At 36.6% G+C, this 18,920-nt stretch overlaps 1 protein-coding gene across 2 annotated transcripts in view; it reads left to right on the forward strand.

The window, feature by feature from the left end:
* mylk4b (myosin light chain kinase family, member 4b) overlaps positions 1-18,920 on the forward strand; it is a 66,895-nt gene that overhangs the window by 13,485 nt on the left and 34,490 nt on the right. Inside the window, exon 2 of one of the 2 annotated variants that reach the window (XM_051655106.1) lies at positions 2,286-2,510. In XM_051655106.1, the coding sequence (XP_051511066.1) occupies positions 2,379-2,510 (132 nt within the window). In that variant the 5' untranslated portion in view covers positions 2,286-2,378. Of the gene's footprint in view, positions 1-2,285; positions 2,511-6,717; positions 7,039-18,920 lie in introns of those variants that run through there. The other variant, XM_051655105.1, reaches the window with a different exon arrangement.

The raw sequence follows: 18,920 nt of genomic DNA on the forward strand, positions 1-18,920 counted from the left end.
ATAAAAAAATATCAGTTCTGTTCTTTTTCAGCCCATACACAAATCTAACTCAAACCAATCAATTATAGATACTTACCCTTAAATTGAAAATTGATTCCCTTTTTTATTGTTCACACATAACACAACTTAAAGAATTAATAAGCATAATACAACTAACTTCCAACACAGTATGCATAGGAAGGGTTTGGAGAATAGTCTTATCAGTTGTGGGTCACCACCTGACTTGAGTGTTCAAAATCAAATGCACAAAATGACCATCTGACCCCCGTAAAAGACATAAAGCTGCTGTATAGCTGCTGACCCCAGCCATCACCCACCCAAAGACCTCAGCATAGCCCAGCACCTGCTCACTGACCCAATGCAAATAACCATGAGCTCATACACACACTTCCAACCTATCTGTTCTTTTTGTATAATAGAGCCCACAAAACCATCAGACTTTTTATCTTTATATCTAAAGAAAGAGACTTGGTAAACATAGACACAAAGGACGACAGACAGACAGTCCAATGTACTGTAATAAGCTTACAACAAGTGTGATCATGTAAATGCCTTAAAGAAATAGTTCACCCAAACATGAAAATTCTATCATCATTTACTCACCCTCATGCCATCCCAGATGTGTATGACTTTCTTTCTTCTGCTGAACACAGACAAAGATTTTTAGTAGAATATTTCAGCTATGTTGGTCCTCACAATGCAAGTCAACAGGGTCCCAAACTTTGAAGCTCAAAAATGCAAATAAAGGCAGTATAAAAGTAATCCATATGACTCCAGTGGTTAAATCCATGTCTTCAGAAGCGATATGATAGGTGTGGGGGAGAAACAGATCAATATTTAAGTCCTTTTTTCCTATAAATTCTCCACCCTGCCCAGTAGGCGGTGATATGCACGAAGAATGTGAGTCGCTATAAACAAATGAAGAATAACTCTTAGGAGAGAAGTGCACTTAGGAGGGCTGTTTGAAAGTGGAGATTAATAGGAAAAATGACTTAAATATTGATCCACTTTTCACCCACACCTATCATATCGCTTCTGAAAACATGGATTAAACCACTGGAGACATATGGATTACTTTTATGCTGAATTTATGTGCTTTTTTGAGCTTCAAGGTTTTGGACCCTGTTGACTTGCATTATATGGACCTAATGAGCTGAAATATTCTTCTAAAAATCTTCATTTGTGTTCAGCAGAAGAAAGAAAGTCATACACATCTGGGATGGCATGAGGGTGAGTAAATGATGAGAGAATTTACATTTTGGGGTGAACAATCCCTTTAAATGGCTTTGGTTTATCGGGGTAAGGTCATATATGGAGCATGGACTGATCGAAACACGTAGATTTTGGCCATTTAACTCTGTAGGTACATATGGTTACTCTGATTTCGCATTGCATGTAAAAACAATAACGTCTTATCCAATGTGCGCAATTGTTGTGCACATGCCTGTTTGTTTTGAAGTTAAAAGCAGAGAATAACTAGATGATTGCAGTTGCCATGTTAACGCTGTTTCTTGCTTGATGTTTTTAAACAAGCTGATTTTTGGTCCTAATTAGCATATTGGTGTGCAGGTAAACCTATTAAATTAACTATTTTAACAATGCCTCGTTACATTTAGCAAGTATTTTTCTGATTTAGCTGGAGTGTGTAGAATAATAAACTCTCTTTATGCTCATTACAAAACCTCTGTATTGGTATTTGTATGCCCTATTGCTATTTCAAACACTAAATATATTTAGAATGTGCATTTATGAATGTGTGAAACAGATAAATTATAATTCACTGTTATTATTCTGCTGCAAATCATCATCAAGGATAATCAGGACAAAAAGGAAAATCAGAAATGACAGTACTAGTATCATTTTGCCCCTACAGATAACAATAAATAAATAAATAAATAAATAAAAATAATAATAATAATAAAATGAAGGTGGAATAAATAAGGGTTGGATGTCCACTTTGGCCAGTGGAACATGGCATATGTCTGGAGGAATTTTACCATATTTTTTTATTTTTCTAAGACTATTCAACCTTGGTCTGTTACAGTTTACCTGAGAGACAATACTGGTATCAAAGCAATAAAGCATGTCTTCAGAAACTTCTGCTTTCTCCAGGTTTATGAAATATCCAAAATGCTTCAATCGTTTCTCTTCTCTCTGTTACTGGTTACCTGACAAACAAGTAATGTTAATAATATTCATATCTTCAGAAACTTTTGCTTAACTCAAGGTTTATGAAATATCCAAAAATGATTTAATCTTCTCTTTTCTCTATTTTCTGCAAACAGCTCAGAAGTCCGGCAGACAGGAATAGGGTGTGTGTCAATTCCAATAAAGTAGACACTGCCCTTCCATGTCCTGCATTTCTTAACAACAGAGCCATGGAGGGGCAGGAATCACAGGTCAAAGAGCTTGGCATGAGTCGACAGACATTTTATCGCCACCTTGAAAGAGTAGAGACAATGCGTAGCTACTGGGAGCTTAAACAGGTCCAACTGAAGAGTCTGGAACAGGTAACTCTCTAACAAAGCAAACACACACACACACACACACACACACACACACACACACACACACACACACGCCTTTTGGAGGTTAATTAACATGTTATAGATATTTTGCACTCCAGATACCACAACAGTGCTGTGTGATGAGTATATGAGACAAGGCTGTTACTTGATTATCATTTCATAAATTTTTGTTGTACTGTTTAAAATATACCAATAGAGGGAGATGCAACACCATTATGGTTCACTCTTATTCACCTCAAGTGTTTTATTGTAAAGACTGGCTTTATTGTCTGTGTTCTATCCATAGACCTTAATTTGAAATAACCTGGAAAAGCTCCATTTTCATTTGAATATTTTAGCATGAACTGTTAAACTGATCTAAACTTTAAAGCTACACACCAGACTTACATACTTCTGGTTTATTTTAAAGGACATTAAACATGCACACATTAACACACAGTTGAACATGGAAACACATACAGTACACATGCCTGCACACCCAAATACATTTATCAACTTTCAGAAAAGAAACAAGGTTATGTATAGCAGTGGTTCTCAACCTTTTTGACTCCAAGGCCCTATTTGCAGGCCCCACTTGCCCCTGATGTATACATTTTTTATGAGTAAAATTTGTTACAAGAGGACAGATGTGAAATGAAACTTGCAGCAGTGAAATGGGAAATTTAGTCTGTGCAGACCTCTACATTGCAGTGAAAAAACCTGGTCAAATGGGAACTCACCAGTACATTTTCAGAGTTACAAATATGATGTCAGTTTACATATTGTATTCCTACATCTTAATTTTTAGTAGTTTTTAGTATTTTAATGAAGTTTGATTATCTTAAATTATTTGAAAATATCGTGTGGCCCCCTTGAAAGTGTGCTTAGGCCCTCTGGATGCCCCGGGCCCCCTAGTTGAGAACCACTGATGCATACCATAAACATGCTGTTTGGCACTGTGCAAGCTCACAGATCTTACAGGAGGGGGTACCAGTTCATGTAATATACATATTCTTCTGCATTGCTTTCTTGACTCACCAGGACATTAAAAAAAATGTACAATGTCTAGTAGTAACCTATGAGATTTCCCATGAAAAGTGTCAAAAATGCTTAGGTCTTTGGAGCAGGAATAGCTTTTTTAAAGACATTTTATGCCTCTGTTTGCTGGTTATTTTAGTTATTTTGCTTAGACTATAGCTACTACTGTTACATTAGCTTTTGGTTTCAGACAGTTATGTGGAATTGGAGATTTCTCCTGCATGTTTTACTTTGATTTTCGTGTTTCATTTCTCTGTTTTCACATGATGGCCTCTAAACATTTTATTAGCACACCTTGCACACTGTTGTAAATGTACTGGTTTTGGTATATTTGGTGCTCATTCATACTGCCCCAACAAATACTAACAAACTTGTTTGTTGTATTTTGTTGGATCATGATTAACACTGTTGGTGTGAAAATCGCAGTTATGTTTCCCAACATTCTAAATCCAGTAGCAAACTTTAGAATATTTGAAATGTTGGTTTTTGTTTGGGCAGTGTGAAAATGACAGTTGTTTCCCAACATTCTAAATACAACAGCCAGCGTTAGAATATTTGAAATGTTGGTGTTTGTTGGGACAGTGTGGAAATCATCAGATATGCCAAATTTAAACTTTTCTTTGAAGCATAATGCAAAATTTCTTCGCATGAGCTCGCGTTTCAGTGAAAGTGAATGGAGCAGGAAGTGTAGTGTGACTGACACTTTAATCAAACAATTCACTTTAGAATGTTTTAAATGTTGGTGTTTGTTCGGGCAGTGTGACAATAACAGTTATGTTTACCATTATTCTAAATCCAACAGCCAGCATTAGAATATTTAAAATGTTGGTGTTTGTTGTGGCAGTGTGAACCAGCCTTAAATATCATGTAAAAAAAACCAAGCAGGGCAAAATATTACCTCATACTCCTTTCATGCTTTTTGTAAAATGTTGATTGACACAAACGTAATGTATATGCACAACAAGGTATAGGCCAGGGCACGTTTCCAGGAAGTGCTCCACCAAGTTGGAGGGTAGACTGGAATAATTGGTCTCTTCAGAGTAGGCTAAACCTTGGCACATATAGAATATGCCAAACCTCCATAATGGAGATATAAAGCATCTCATTATGCCAAAACTTTTTTAGTATAGTATAGAGTCAGAAAATATTCTGGAAAACCATTGTACTACTTCGCTGTATAAAAAAAATAACCAAAATGCAGGGGTGAAAGAATGATTTGAAAAGTGGGGGGAGACATTAAAGCATAATGGAGCTATTAATTATCTATCAAAATTGGGGGTGAGCAACATGGACATTTCTAAACATCAAATAGTTAATGTTATCATGCTAAAATTTTCACTACTGCATATAAACACAAAATGCCACAAAGATCCCCATAGATTCAGTGAGTCTTTTTTTTTCTGTACTAATTTTTAGTTTCATGCAAGTTCTTTTTATTTGTATTATTATTATTTATCCCCTTTTCTCCCAGTTTGGAATGCCCAATTCCCTACTACTACTTAGTAGGTCCTCGTGATGGCGCGGTTACTCGCCTCAGTCCGGGTGGTGGAGGACAAGTCTCAGTTGCCTCCGCTTCTGAGACAGTCAATCCGCGCATCTTATCATGTGGCTCATTGTGCATGACACCGCGGAGACTCCCAGCATGTGGAGGCTCATGCTACTCTCCGCGATCCACGCACAAATGACCATGTGCTCCATTGAGAGCAAGAACCACTAATCGTGACCACAAGGAGGTTACCCCATGTGACTCTACCCTCCCTAGCAACCGGGCCAATTTGGTTGCTTAGGAGACCTAGCTGGAGTCACTCAGCACACCCTGCATTCGAACTCGCGCCTCCAGGGGGTGGTAGTCAGTGTCAATACTCGCTGAGCTACCCAGGCCCCTAGTTTCATGCAACTTAAAAAAATATATATATTTTTATGTCTTGATTTATTTTCTTATTTAGTTATCTATTTTTTTTACACCACAGCTAGTGACAAACTGATATTTCAGACAATAATCGGTATCAGCTGATATAAGTAATTATCATATACTGTGTGAAAGAAAATGTCTCTTGTGTAGGAAAATACAACTTTGATAACTCGCCTTAAAGTTTTGTGAAAGCTAAAGAGTAGCTGCTTCAAATAAAAAGGGATGAGCTTCATCATTCAGAATTCAGTTAATGTGAGTTAAGAATGTTAATGTGAGTTTATAATGTGCTTTTTGTTTGTGTTTTGTTTATACCAAAAAATACCAGTTACCCTGAAACATGGAAAGCATGTAGAGACATAGAGAGTAAAGTTATTATTTGAATTTCTTTCGAAGTTGTGTAATTAATTATCAGTGATTTCAAACAAGGTAGCATAAAAAAACAGAACCACCAAACTATCGGTATCGGAAGATGTTCAAAATCGGATATCGGTATCAGCACACAAATTTTGTATCGGTGCATCCCTACACATTACGTTACTTATTTTTCATTGGACTCTTATTTTTTAGATTACTGTAATGCACTTCAGTGGCAATGTGTCATGTGAACACATACAAATTCTTATTATTACTGTCTATTGTGACTTTGGGCCAGATGACCTATCCATTGCAAAGCAATGCCAGAGAGGAGAAATCCAAGAACTCCAGTCTATTTAAATCAGACTGCTACTGTTGCGGTCCACCCCCCCCCCCCCACACTTTCTTATCATTTTGTGAGTGCGATGATAACACTGGCTTGGATCAGCCATCTGTGTTGTGAATAACTGTGACTGTGTGGTTGAATGTCAGTGTGCACGTGCACATATCTCTTCTCTGATTATAAAAGACACACGTGCTGTATCTGTGACAATTTGCCATTTCTCTTTAAGATGTTCTGGACCTCTGATGTCCGAGTATCAGCGCACCATAGATACACTGAGCTGTTATAGATATCCTGAGTTTTTTTTAAACAAAATGTATATGAGCAGTTGTGTGTTGTGAGTGAGCACTTTAAATGCTGTGTCTAATGTTAAAGGATACACTGAGTTCTGCTAACTACCCTTGGTTGCCGTGGAGCCAGAGTTCCACCTGTCCATCTCTCGTCTCGTTGACTGACAGATGTTTTGCTCCTTACATGGATGGGAGGGGGGGCGTGAGGGGTTCTTCTCCCCTTTAGCCATGTCTATCCCATACTCTATCTGCCCACCTATCGTAATCTGTAGCTCGCCTGTAGAGCTGATATCAACAACCCGACCAAAGTAAAGAAACTTAGGGACAGAGAGAGAGAGAGAGGTAGATGAAGACAGAGTACTAAAACAGAGGTACTGAGTTAAAAAAGAAATAAGAAAAGGTTATAAGGAGGCTTGAACAGGCCTGCTGGGAGTGAATGTAGTTGCCATGGAGAACTTCTTGCAGGATAAGGACCTCTGGATTGTGGGCAGTGTTTGTTTAGTTGCATCTATCCTATGGAGACGATTTTGGAATTTATTTACATATAAGAAGAAAAGAGACATTACACCAGAAATTGCACCTATTGACATACAGGTAAACTCATTTACATGTTCAATTTTTCTTGCAATACTGACTACGTATATTGAAAATCAATTATCATTGTCATGAGATCCTAATGTATCAATCTACACTAAATTCAGGTAAATGAAAATATGATATGCAGCAAAGCACTGAGGTCTTTCAGTAATTTATAAAGGTATTCAAATAATCCATAGCTGATGAAAATGTCAGTCATGATGTATATGTTTTATTTGCCCAAATCTCATAAAACAAGTGACATGAAATAACATGACTAGCAAGTAATCTGAACAGAAGCCCAAAAGACTTGTGTTACTAAGAACACCCAGTAACAAAATACAATTTAGTAGCACTTAATAAATCTTTAAATACATAACAATTATGATCACAGTAAAGAAGCACTTATGAATTGACCAAACCATAAAATACTACCATGAAACCATGAAACTGTTTTGGCACTGCGTTAACACTAGTGTGAATGGTTTTATTGGTAAGTGAGGTTAAGTTCTTCTGCTTGACTTGACTTGCAAGTAAATGATGTATATTAAATTTAATAGATGCACTTGCCTCTATGTCTTCAGCAAGGATGTAACCAAATATTCAAGAATAGTAGGGAACAAATGTAAAACTTTTAAGAATCTGTCATTGAAAAACCCATATTGATAGACTAATATTCTGACATGTAACCACCTTTATGTCTATGGTTGTTACGGCCCTGCAGCCAATTGCAACAAACCCCTTAAGTTAAGAAAACTCTTAGTAATAATACCCTTATTATTATTTTCTTAACAAGTGTTCAGTAAAAAAGCGACTACAAAGAGCATACATTACATCAATCTCAAGTTCTCATTTTACATTATAGTGAGGATTCACAAATTAAACAGAATTTAAAAGATAACCAATTCAATCTTTATAAAATCAAGTTGGTTTGGATTATTATTCTTGGGTGTTTCAGTATGACAGTTTCAGAATAAAGAAGGTACAGTATTACAAATGACTTGCATCGCTGTAGAAGGTTTAAATTAGATGAATTCTGTGCTGATTTTATATATATATATATATATATATATATATATATATATATATATATATATATACAAACATACACAGTGCATTCAGAAAGTATTCAGACCCCTTCATTTTTTTCACATTTTGTTATGTTGCAGCCTTGTGCTGAAATGCTTTATTATTTTTTTTCACACCAATCTACACTCCATACCCCATAATGACAAAGCCAAACCCAGATTTTTGATAAGTTTGCAAATTTATTAAAAAGAAAAAACTGAAATATCACATTGACATATGTATTCAGACCCTTAACTCAGTACTTGAAGCACCTTTGGCAGCGATAACAGCCTCAAGTTTTTTTGGTTATGATGCGACAAGCTTTGCACTCCTAGATTTGGGGATTTTTTGCCATTCTTTTCTGCAGATCCTCTCTAGCTCTGTCAGGTTGGATGGGGACCGTCAGTTGACATCCATTTTTAGGTCTCTCCAGAGATGTTTGATTGGGTTCAAGTCCAGGCTCTGGCTGGGCCACTCAAATACATTCACAGAGTTGTCCCTAAGCCACTCTTGTGTTGTCTTGGTTGTATGCTTAGGGTCGTTGTCCTGTTGGAAGGTGAACCTTCGGCCCAGTCTGAGGTCCTGAGTGCTCTGGACCAGGTTTTCATTAAGGATATCTCTGTATTTTGCTTTCCTTAAACCCTAATCAGTCCCCCAGTCCCTGCAGCTGAAAAACACCCCCACAGCATGATGCTACCATCACCATGCTTCATCGTTGGGATGGTATTGCGCAGGTGATGAGCGGTGCCTGGTTTCCTCCAGACATGATGCTTGTAATTGAGGCCAAACAGTTCAATCTTCATTTCATCAGATCAGAGAATCCTAGGCCCTTCTCACCTGATTGCTCAGTTTGGCTGGGTGGCCAGCTCTAGGAAGAGTCCTGGTTGTTCCAAACTTCTTCCATTTAAGAATTATGGAGGCCACTGTGGTCTTAGGAACCTTCAATGCAGCCAAAACATTTTTGTAGCCTTCTCCAGATCTGTGCCTCGACACAATCCTGTCTCTGAGCTCTGCAGGCAGTTCCTTTGAACTCTTGGCTTGGTTTTTGCTCTGATATGCATTTTCAGCTGTGAGACTGTGTATAGACAGGTGTGTGCATTTCCAAATCATGTCTAATCAATGGAATTTGCCACAGGTGACTCCAATCAAAGTGTAGAAACATCTCAAAGATGATTCAGAGAAATGGGAAGTGTCAAGTGTCATAGCAAAGGGTCTGAATACTTATGTCAATGTGATATATCAGTTTTTTCTTTTTAATACATTTTTAAAAATTCAAAGTTTTCAAAAATTTGGTTTTTGCTTTGTCATTATGGGGTATGGAGTGTAGATTGATGTGAAAAAAAATATTTTAGCATTTTAGCATAAGGCTGCAACAACAAAATGTGAAAAAATGAAGGGGTCTGAATACTTTCTGAATGCACTGTATATACAATATATATATATATATATATATATATATATATATATATATGTATACACACACACACACACACACACACACACACACACTGGTGGCCAAAAGTTTGGAATAATGTACAGATTTTGCTCTTATGGAAAGAAAGTGGCATTCAGCTGATCACAATTTATAATCAGGACATTAATAACGTGAAAAATTACTATTACAATTTGAAATTTTTACTTAAACTACTTCAGAGTTCTCAACAAAAAATCCTCCATGTGCAGCAATGACAGCTTTGCAGATCCTTGGCATTCTAGCTGTCAGTTTGTCCAGATACTCAGGTGACATTTCACCCCACACTTCCTGTAGCACTTGCCATAGATGTGGCTGTCTTGTTGGGCACTTCTCACACACTTTACAGTCTAGCCGATCCCACAAAAGCTCAATGGGGCTAAGATCATAACACTCTTTTCCAATTATCTGTTGTCCAGTGTCTGTGTTTCTTTGCCCACTCTAACTTTTTCTTTTTGTTTTTCTGTTTCAAAAGTGGCTTTTTCTTTGCAATTCTTCCCATAAGGCCTGCACCCCTGAGTCTTCTCTTTACTGTTGTACATGAAACTGGTGTTGAGCAGGTAGAATTCAATGAAGCTGTCAGCTGAGGACATTTGAGGCATCTATTTCTCAAACTAGCGACTCTGATGTGCTTATCCTCTTGTTTAGTTGTATATCTGGCCTTCCACATCTCTTTCTGTCCTTGTTAGAGTCAGTTGTCCTTTGTCTTTGAAGACTGTAGTGCACACCTTTGTTAGAAATCTTCAGTTTTTTGGCAATTTCAAGCATTGTATAGCCTTCATTCCTCAAAACAGTGATTGACTGATGAGTTTTTAGAGAAAGCTTTTTGTTGTTGTTGACATTTTTGACCTAATATTGACCTTAAGACATGCCAGTCTATTGCATACTGTGGCAACTCAAAAACAAACACAAAGACAACGATAAGCTTCTTTTAATGAACCAAATTGCTTTCAGCAGCATTTGATATAAATGGCAAATGATTTTCTAGTACCAAATTAGCAATTTAGCATGATTACTCAAGGATAAGGTGTTGGAGTGATAGCTGCTGGAAATGGGGCCTGTCTAGATTTGATCAAAAATGACTTTTTTCAAATAGTGATGGTTCTGTTTTTTACATCAGTAATGTCCTGACTATACTTTGTGATCAGTTGAATGCCACTTTGGTGAACTAAAATACCAATTTCCTTCCGAAACAGCAAAATCTGTACATTATTCCAAACTTTTGGCCACCAGTGTATACTGTGTATAATATATATATATATATATATATATATATATATATATATATATATATATATATATATATATATATACACACACACACATAATGTAGAAAAGCATCATTTGGTGACTAAATGTGCTTCTTGTTTTTAAGTTTATGGATATTGAGAGTTGTGGATTGGTACATAATCATAGAATTTAATGATACATACAAAATCAATAAATGTCCTCAATTTTCAGTCTGAGCAGTTTGCAGCAATGCAGAAAAGAGTGAATGTAAATAATATGGACTGTGATTGTCATCCACTGTCTTCCGTTTCGTGCTAGTTTTAACTGTTGTAATTTAAATTATCTTAAATTGGCATGTGTCTCAAAAACACATATTAGTGTTGCTTGTATAGTGCATGAGGTCATTATAAACTTTATAAGTGACTCATAAGTGGCTGTCTTATAGTTCTGGCAGCAGATTACCTATATACCCTCTACTAGAAATATTTTACAAGAAAGTTTTGCTTGACTCTACTCCACTAATCTGGTCTTTCTCATTAACAGGATTTCTTTCATACAGCAATTAACAAACATCATTCCCCTAAAGACATTAACAAATCTGATTTTGTCCTTAAAATGTGGATGTAAAGCTTGGAAGTGTGTTGTATTGGTAAAAATCTTAAAGTATGGCATTACTCCTTAAATAACCGATCCCTTAGTTTAGAACAGCGTGTACTAATGTGAAAATGCCGGCTTAACTCAACTCTTCTTGTTTCTCAGTCAGACAGATTTAGAGGTGCCTGAGGAGGTGAGGAATATGAAGATGGAATTGTTTCATATTAACATACAAATGAAAAGAGATTCATAAATAGAAAGTTGGTTCTCACAGTGAAACATCTGAAAAAGATCGAAATAACCAATGAGTCAATTATCACTGTCAGAACATGTTATAGTACCTCCTAAAACATTCACACAAAAGTGCTAAAATGCAAAATTCTAATAAATATTACCATACAACTGCTTTTATTAAATACATTAACATAATGTAAAACCAAATTAAAGTCATAGCAGATCTTGTACACTGTGTAATATAGGGTATTAATTTATGGTTTGTGCTCCTAAGATCATCTAATATGATTCATGTTTTATAAAGCCACTATATGTACTACTGATCTTTTGTAGTGTCTGTTTTGATCTGCCATGGAACATTAAGAGTAAAGGTTTTGATGACACATTTCAGTCAAGAAACTTGGTTAAAATAAAAATAGCGGACTCATACAGTCAGCAAGGTTAGCTGTAAAGCTAATGATCAGGACAATCTACAAATGGGCAATTTTCAGCTGTTGACATTTAACAAGACACTACACGTTTTTAACCAAGAGAAAATGATACAAACCTTAAATCACAGTATTCCTCTGAAGTCCATTTCTTTAAAAGTTTGCAGCCTTGGAGCTTATCTGTATGTGCTTGATTCCATGCTCATGAGAGCTGTGACTCTGGTCCCGCCCTGATAGTAAAACAAAGCGTGATTGGTTGAAGATAGAATGTGCTACGATTGGTCCAAGTAATGTGGCCGTTATCTGATTGGCTTGAGTAAACGATGGGTGGAGTCCACCTATTTGTAGATGCACATCTTGATGCTAGATTCGTTTCAAAATTGACAAATGCATGTAGCGATCCGCAAATGCACAGGAAGTGATCCACAAATAAATGCATGCAATTCACAAATGTATGCTGGACAGAGTTGTTTTTGTGAGTTAAAAAATATATTTGTAAATATTTTTTTTATTTGCAAATCTCATTTTATTTATTTGTGAATGCACTTTATTTTTGTGAAACTCCTAACATATATTTATAAATCTCATTCTTTTTATTTGTGAATTCATTTCATTTTTATGAAACTCCTTACATTTATTTGTGGATCTGATTCAATTTATTTGTGAACCAACATTTTATTTGTAAATCTCTTTCCATTTGTATGTTAATATGAAACAAAAATAACCCCATAGAGGAAGAAGGGAGAGGGGAGAGAGAGAACGATGAATAGGAAGAGTTTTATTTTGAAAGCTCAGAAGACTTGTTAGTTAAGTGTCAGGTGTTACCATGTGACCATGTATGCATAGAGACAAGTATGGCACCTTGCATTCTTTGTCTTGCGCTATGTGTTGTCAGCACAGTCGCATGAACTCAATTCTGTGCCGTATAGGATTTCTTCTATATGTCAAAGCGCATTCATGTCCACTGCAAAAATCTTAATTTGTTAAACACACATTTTGAACTTTCAGAATCCATGTTATGCCCTGCAAGAAAATGAGACTTCTGAGGAGTAAGTGGAATTGTGAAAGTATTTGTAGTACTGGTTTAATTATGCATATTTATGAATTGTTACTTTCATGTAGTTATGAACAATTAAGTAACAGCAAAAGCAGGTAATCAGCCAGAACATTCTTTAATATATTTTCTTTTATATTGTTGAATTTGATGTTCAGTGAAGTCTTTGACACAAATCCTATAGAACACTGAATGTGATGGCGACTTTAAGAAGTATAGAGAATGGGCTATAGGTTATTGTATTTCTTAATCCATTAATTCCTTTAATTTCTCCAACACAACTGACTGCCTCTAAACATTTGCTAAATATTTGAGATGCTGATACAGCTCAATCTACATTTAAAATCCCTCTCTAAAGGCCTATTCATATTGTGTTAGATCATAATACTGAACTTTATCTGCATGCTGATATAAAACAGGTCTGGGGGAACCCATGGGGTCCTATCAGCTTAATGTAGCTTCATAGTTCAAGGAATAGTTCACCCAAAAATTAAAAATCTCTAATCATTTATTCATGCCACCCCAGCTGTGTAAGACTTTGTTTCTTCTGCTGAACACAAACAAAGATTTGTAGAAGAATATTTCAGCTCTGTTGGTCCTCAAAATGCAAGTGAATGGGTACCAAACTTTGAAGCTCAAAAAAGCACATAAAGGCAGCAAAAACGTAATCCATAATACTCCAGTGGTTTAATCCATGTCTTCAGAAGTAATATGATAAGTGTGGGGGAGAAACAGATCAACATTTAAGTCATTTTTTACTATAAATTCTCCTCTCTGCCCAGTAGGTGGCAATATGCATGAAGAATGCAAATCACCCCCCCCCCCCAAAAAAAAGAAGAAAAAAAAGAGAGAGAAGAAAGTGAAAGTAGAGATTGATATTAAAAAAGGACATAAATATTGATCTGTTTCTCACACACATCTATCATATTGCATCTGAAGATATGGATTTAACCACTGGAGTCTTACTGATTACTTTTATGCTGCCTTAATTTGCATTTTGGAACTTAAAAATGTTGGTACCCATTCATGAACCTACTTAAATATTCTTCTAAAAATCTTTGTTTGTGTTCAGCAGAAGAAAGAAAGTTATACACATCTGGGATGGCATGAGGGTGAGTAAATTAATGAGAGAATTTTCATTTTTGGGTGAACTATTCTTTTACGCTAAATTGGTCAGGAAGTGATTGTTTGGAATATTCTTGGAATATTATACATCATCCCTACATCAATTTAAAGAAGTGTGTAAACAAGAGAAATTTTCTGCAGCATAACTAAAAAGTGTTAACGAGAATTAAATTTGATACAAGTAGCATTTTGTTACTGTCACAGTTGAACTGTGTTGTAATACTACTAGGTATGCCAGTGTTTTCCATTTGAGAGTCATGAGATTGCATTAAGTGCCATGTTGACATGCCTGTTCATGACTGTATATATTTCAATGAGATGGACACATGGGAATTGATGGGAAGGCTTTATGTCTTTGGATTGGCATTTGACTAGAAAACAAGATGGTACAATGGGGCTAAAGGCACCACTTAAGGAAAATGTACTTTTTTCTGGTTGCAAAATGTATCAAGATTGAAAAAATTTATTTATTTTTATTAAATATTAATAAAGCAGCATAATTTGTGTGAAAAGAAACAATAATGGAAGGCTGTTTTGATTAAAATTAATAATTTAAAAAAAAGGATAGTGAGGGGGCCTTTTACCCCACACTTGATATAGTGATATAGTGTAGATATAGGAGTAATAGTTATAAGGCAAAATCTGTCTAAAATAGAAAGATGCTTTACAAAATAAGATAATGCATATTCAAAATAACCACTTTAGAAAAGGGTGCACCATTTTCTGTTAATTCCAATCACATTTGATATTTCATTACATTTCAAGTATTCTGTAAACAAATAAATCCCCCTTGTGATTGGATGAGTCAATGTGAGCCCACTTTGAACATTTTTCATAACAAATCTATTCCCCCCAATTAAAGGTGCATTATGTAACAATTTTCATGCAATATTTGCCTTTTTTTTTTTTTTTTTTGCCAATGTGTGAACAGCTTGTAACGCAACTTAAAAATGATCCCTTCCCGGACTTCCTAGGTTGCCTATTAAAGCCTGTAGACTGATTTTAATGCGAAGGGAGCGGGTCGCTTTTGCCAGGAAAATCCAAAGGATGTGACGTTTATGCGTGCTCCCGAGAGCCTTGCCTCAACAGTAATCGCTTCTCTTCCGCTATTCAACAGTGACAACAAACTGCAACACTAGGTAACGTTATCTTAGAGATGAAATCCAACGTCTGGCTCCCAGCACAACACCGACTACTACACAAACTCAGAGTAAGCCAAAAAAAAACATTTATATACTGAATCCCATCTGGCTAAGTGGGAACATGATCGTGGTCGAGCAAAAACTAGAGTGAACATCAGCAGGGCATTTAATTCCTGGAGGGACCTTCGTTCGGTTTTGGGGATCAAAACTGACCCTGAATTGCCGTTCTTCTTATTGGACAGATAAGCTTACATAACTGCAAAACATGTGAAATATAGTGCCATAAGGATTGATCTGTGTAATTTTAGCTAACTTGATATTGCCTGCTAACGCTGACGAATTGCAAGATACCTTGCTTTGTAACTTTCAAATAATTTCAACGATCTTCTCTTTATACTAAAAGTCAGGTATACAGGATAAATTTAAGCAAATACGCTGGTTTCTTGATTGTAGTACAACATATGACATACAAAACATACAATAGTGCAACATAACAGTGCAGTGCAACAGTAAACTGTCTGGTAGAGTTCGGTAGTATGTAGCTGTATGTGTGGATCAGTATGCTATGTTAGCTGATAAGTAGTTTTAGTTTAATCTCAAAGTTTGTAGTAAAACAATCATAATTGTGTAATTTTAATTATGCTACCTCATCTGTCAGCATGATGCCGGTGGATCACGTTCAGTCTCTTTGTACGTTACGTCATTGTTCTGGCTGATGCTCCTCGCGCTCGTCCCAATGGAGTGTGTGCACGAGCGTGAGCACGAGCAACAGGTAGCTGACTGCAGTTTACTTAATGACCACAGGTGTCATTAATAACAAGGGTTTCTGAATCTTACATACTGCACCTTTAAGAAAAACAGTATGTTTCTACAACAAGGGGGCTTTTTACCCCAAATACTACCTTACTCTTATTGGACTGGTAATTAAAACATTAGATTTAATCACCTTGAAAAAACAAAACTGAATGCAAAACAGAACTGAAAATGACAAATACATTTTTGTCTCAAAATAAATGTGATATTTCAAGGATTATCATTAGCCACATACATTTATTACACACAGTGATCTCATGAAACAGGGACATTTTTGCAGTGCATAGTGACAAACAGGTGTTTAGGAAATTGCTTTGGTACTTTTTGTGGCTATTTAGTGTTTTGGGTGAAAATAAAATCAAAAGTGCTGCTTACTGACCTTGCTGGGACAACGTGCTTCGAAAGGAATAGGAGGGTAGAGAGGATGGGAGTCCATCAGAGGTCGGGGGGCATTTTGTTACCTCCCACCCTGAAATAGCCTCCTGCGCATGCTCTTTCTAAATATACATACATTGACACGGAGATGCTCATGCACTGTAGATATCTACACATATGTAGACATACAGTGGGGTTCAAAAGTCTGAGTTCACTATGAAAATTTGGGTTTCAAATGTAATATAAACCTGGAACTAAAGAAAACAATTTTTTTTGATGGTAAAAAATGTTAACAAATAAAAAATATTTAGGGTTCTACACTATTTGTTGGTCACTTATCAAATGAGCTGATTTGTGACATTGGCAATGTTAACTCCTTTGTAAAGGTCAGATTTTCTTGCTTTCATTGAAGCACACAGGACAATTTCTGAAACATTCTCAAATCATGCTGGGATGACATGAATCATCACAAACTTGTGGAATACATGCCAGCATGTGTGCATGCTTTCATTATAGCAAAAGGGACTTACTATATACTACAATTAGTAATTCATGGAATTCATGTCAGTTTTTCAGTTAATTGTTTCACTCAAATTGTTATGCAAACATATTCATTAGAAAAATGTAAAGTAGAAGCATTTTTACAAGAAGACTCAGACCTTTGTGCCCCCCTGTACATGCATTCACACACACACACACACACACACACACACACACACACACACACACACACACACACACACACACACACACACACAAACACACACCACTTTTAAAGTTCTCTGTTTACATAGTCTAGTTTAGTAAGGATTGCATTGTTGCTCTGGTGCTCAGTTACTGTTGGACCTGTACATTAGCTCACTCAAACAAGCATGCACGTTCGCAGGCCATCTCAATACAAACACACACATTTTCCCATGCTTGTGCCAACACAACACATCTAACAAATTTATAAGGGGATTAGTTTTGAGGTATTAAAGAGGTGATTGACACACTGTCTCTACAGGTAGTTAAAGAGATATTCAGCACCAGTCTGACTTTATGGGCTGTCAACACCTTCAGAATGGTTTGTCTGGGGGGCAGGGTAGACAAGGGTAGAAAAACACATAGCCCTTTTCCACCAACATGGTTCGGGTTCCGGGGCCGGTGCGAATTCTCAAACTGTTCCGTGCAGTTCCACCACGGAAAAGGCTGTTCCAGTGCCGAAAACCTGGTTCCGCACTGGCCCCAAAAGCTTGCTGGTCTCTACGCAGGAACCGATTACATCAGGGGACGGAGGGAGGGATAATGTTTCATTACAATGGTAAAGTTTTCCCAAACAACAACAGTAGCTACCATCTGCAGCAAGGAGTACTTCTTCACTTTATAACAACAATAAAAAAAATAAAAACACAATTATCAGACATCAGAAGCGTTCAGGTAACATGATGAAACGAGTGCTCTACATGCGATATGATATTTACGAAGATCCGAGATAAACTAGAGAGATCACAAAGGAAAAAAAATACTCTACGAGAATGAAGATACAGCACAAAATGATGCACGCTGCCTTTAACAATTGACCAAATCATAAACAAATTGAAGAAAACATAAGGGAGTACAGGGACCATAAGAAGGACATAAGCGAAAACTACAGTGGATGGATCAATGATGTTTTGGACTTGGACACTGACCAGCCTGCTAACTAAGTTGTTATATTTACCAACTTTGTTAGCTTTTCTCACTGTTTCATCTTATTTTGTGCATTGTTTTTTTCTGTAAGGGGATTTTTGACCAGCTACTCACTAAGTTTGGAAGATCGCGGCTATCTGTTAAGTAAAACGGTGGGATTCTCAATCAATAATATTATATGCTATGGCAAAAATCCAAATAAATCTGCTGCACCAATGTTAATAATGATTCCACTGTAACAATTTACAGAACTTAGCATGTTAAGCCATAGTTCATAAAATATAATGTAATTGCATTACCTGTCATCTTTAGCGTAGATCAGGGCTAATCAGCTGGCGGCCCGCGGGCCAAATCCGGCCCGCCAATCATCTTTGTATTGCCTTCCGACTGATTTTTGATCAAACTGTCTCGCCATCTGAAACACCTGAGTGCTCTCTGTGCAAAACTCAGCGTTCATAGGCGTGAGCCTCAGCAATCAGCCGTCATTAGTTGTGCGGACCAGAGCGCGCGTTTAAGCATTTCTGGCGATAGTTTATTTACACTGCTTTGCTAAACATGGATCACACCGTTTAGGTGAGCATTTGATAGCGTCTTTTTCAATCAAATGTATTTATATCAAATTGCTTAGTTGTGTGGAGTGCAGTCAAATCTACAGATGTAAAAAATCACCGCAGTTGTTACAGAAATGTTGTCAG

The sequence above is a fragment of the Myxocyprinus asiaticus genome, chromosome 25 (assembly GCF_019703515.2).
Source record: "Myxocyprinus asiaticus isolate MX2 ecotype Aquarium Trade chromosome 25, UBuf_Myxa_2, whole genome shotgun sequence".
NCBI lineage: Eukaryota > Metazoa > Chordata > Actinopteri > Cypriniformes > Catostomidae > Myxocyprinus > Myxocyprinus asiaticus.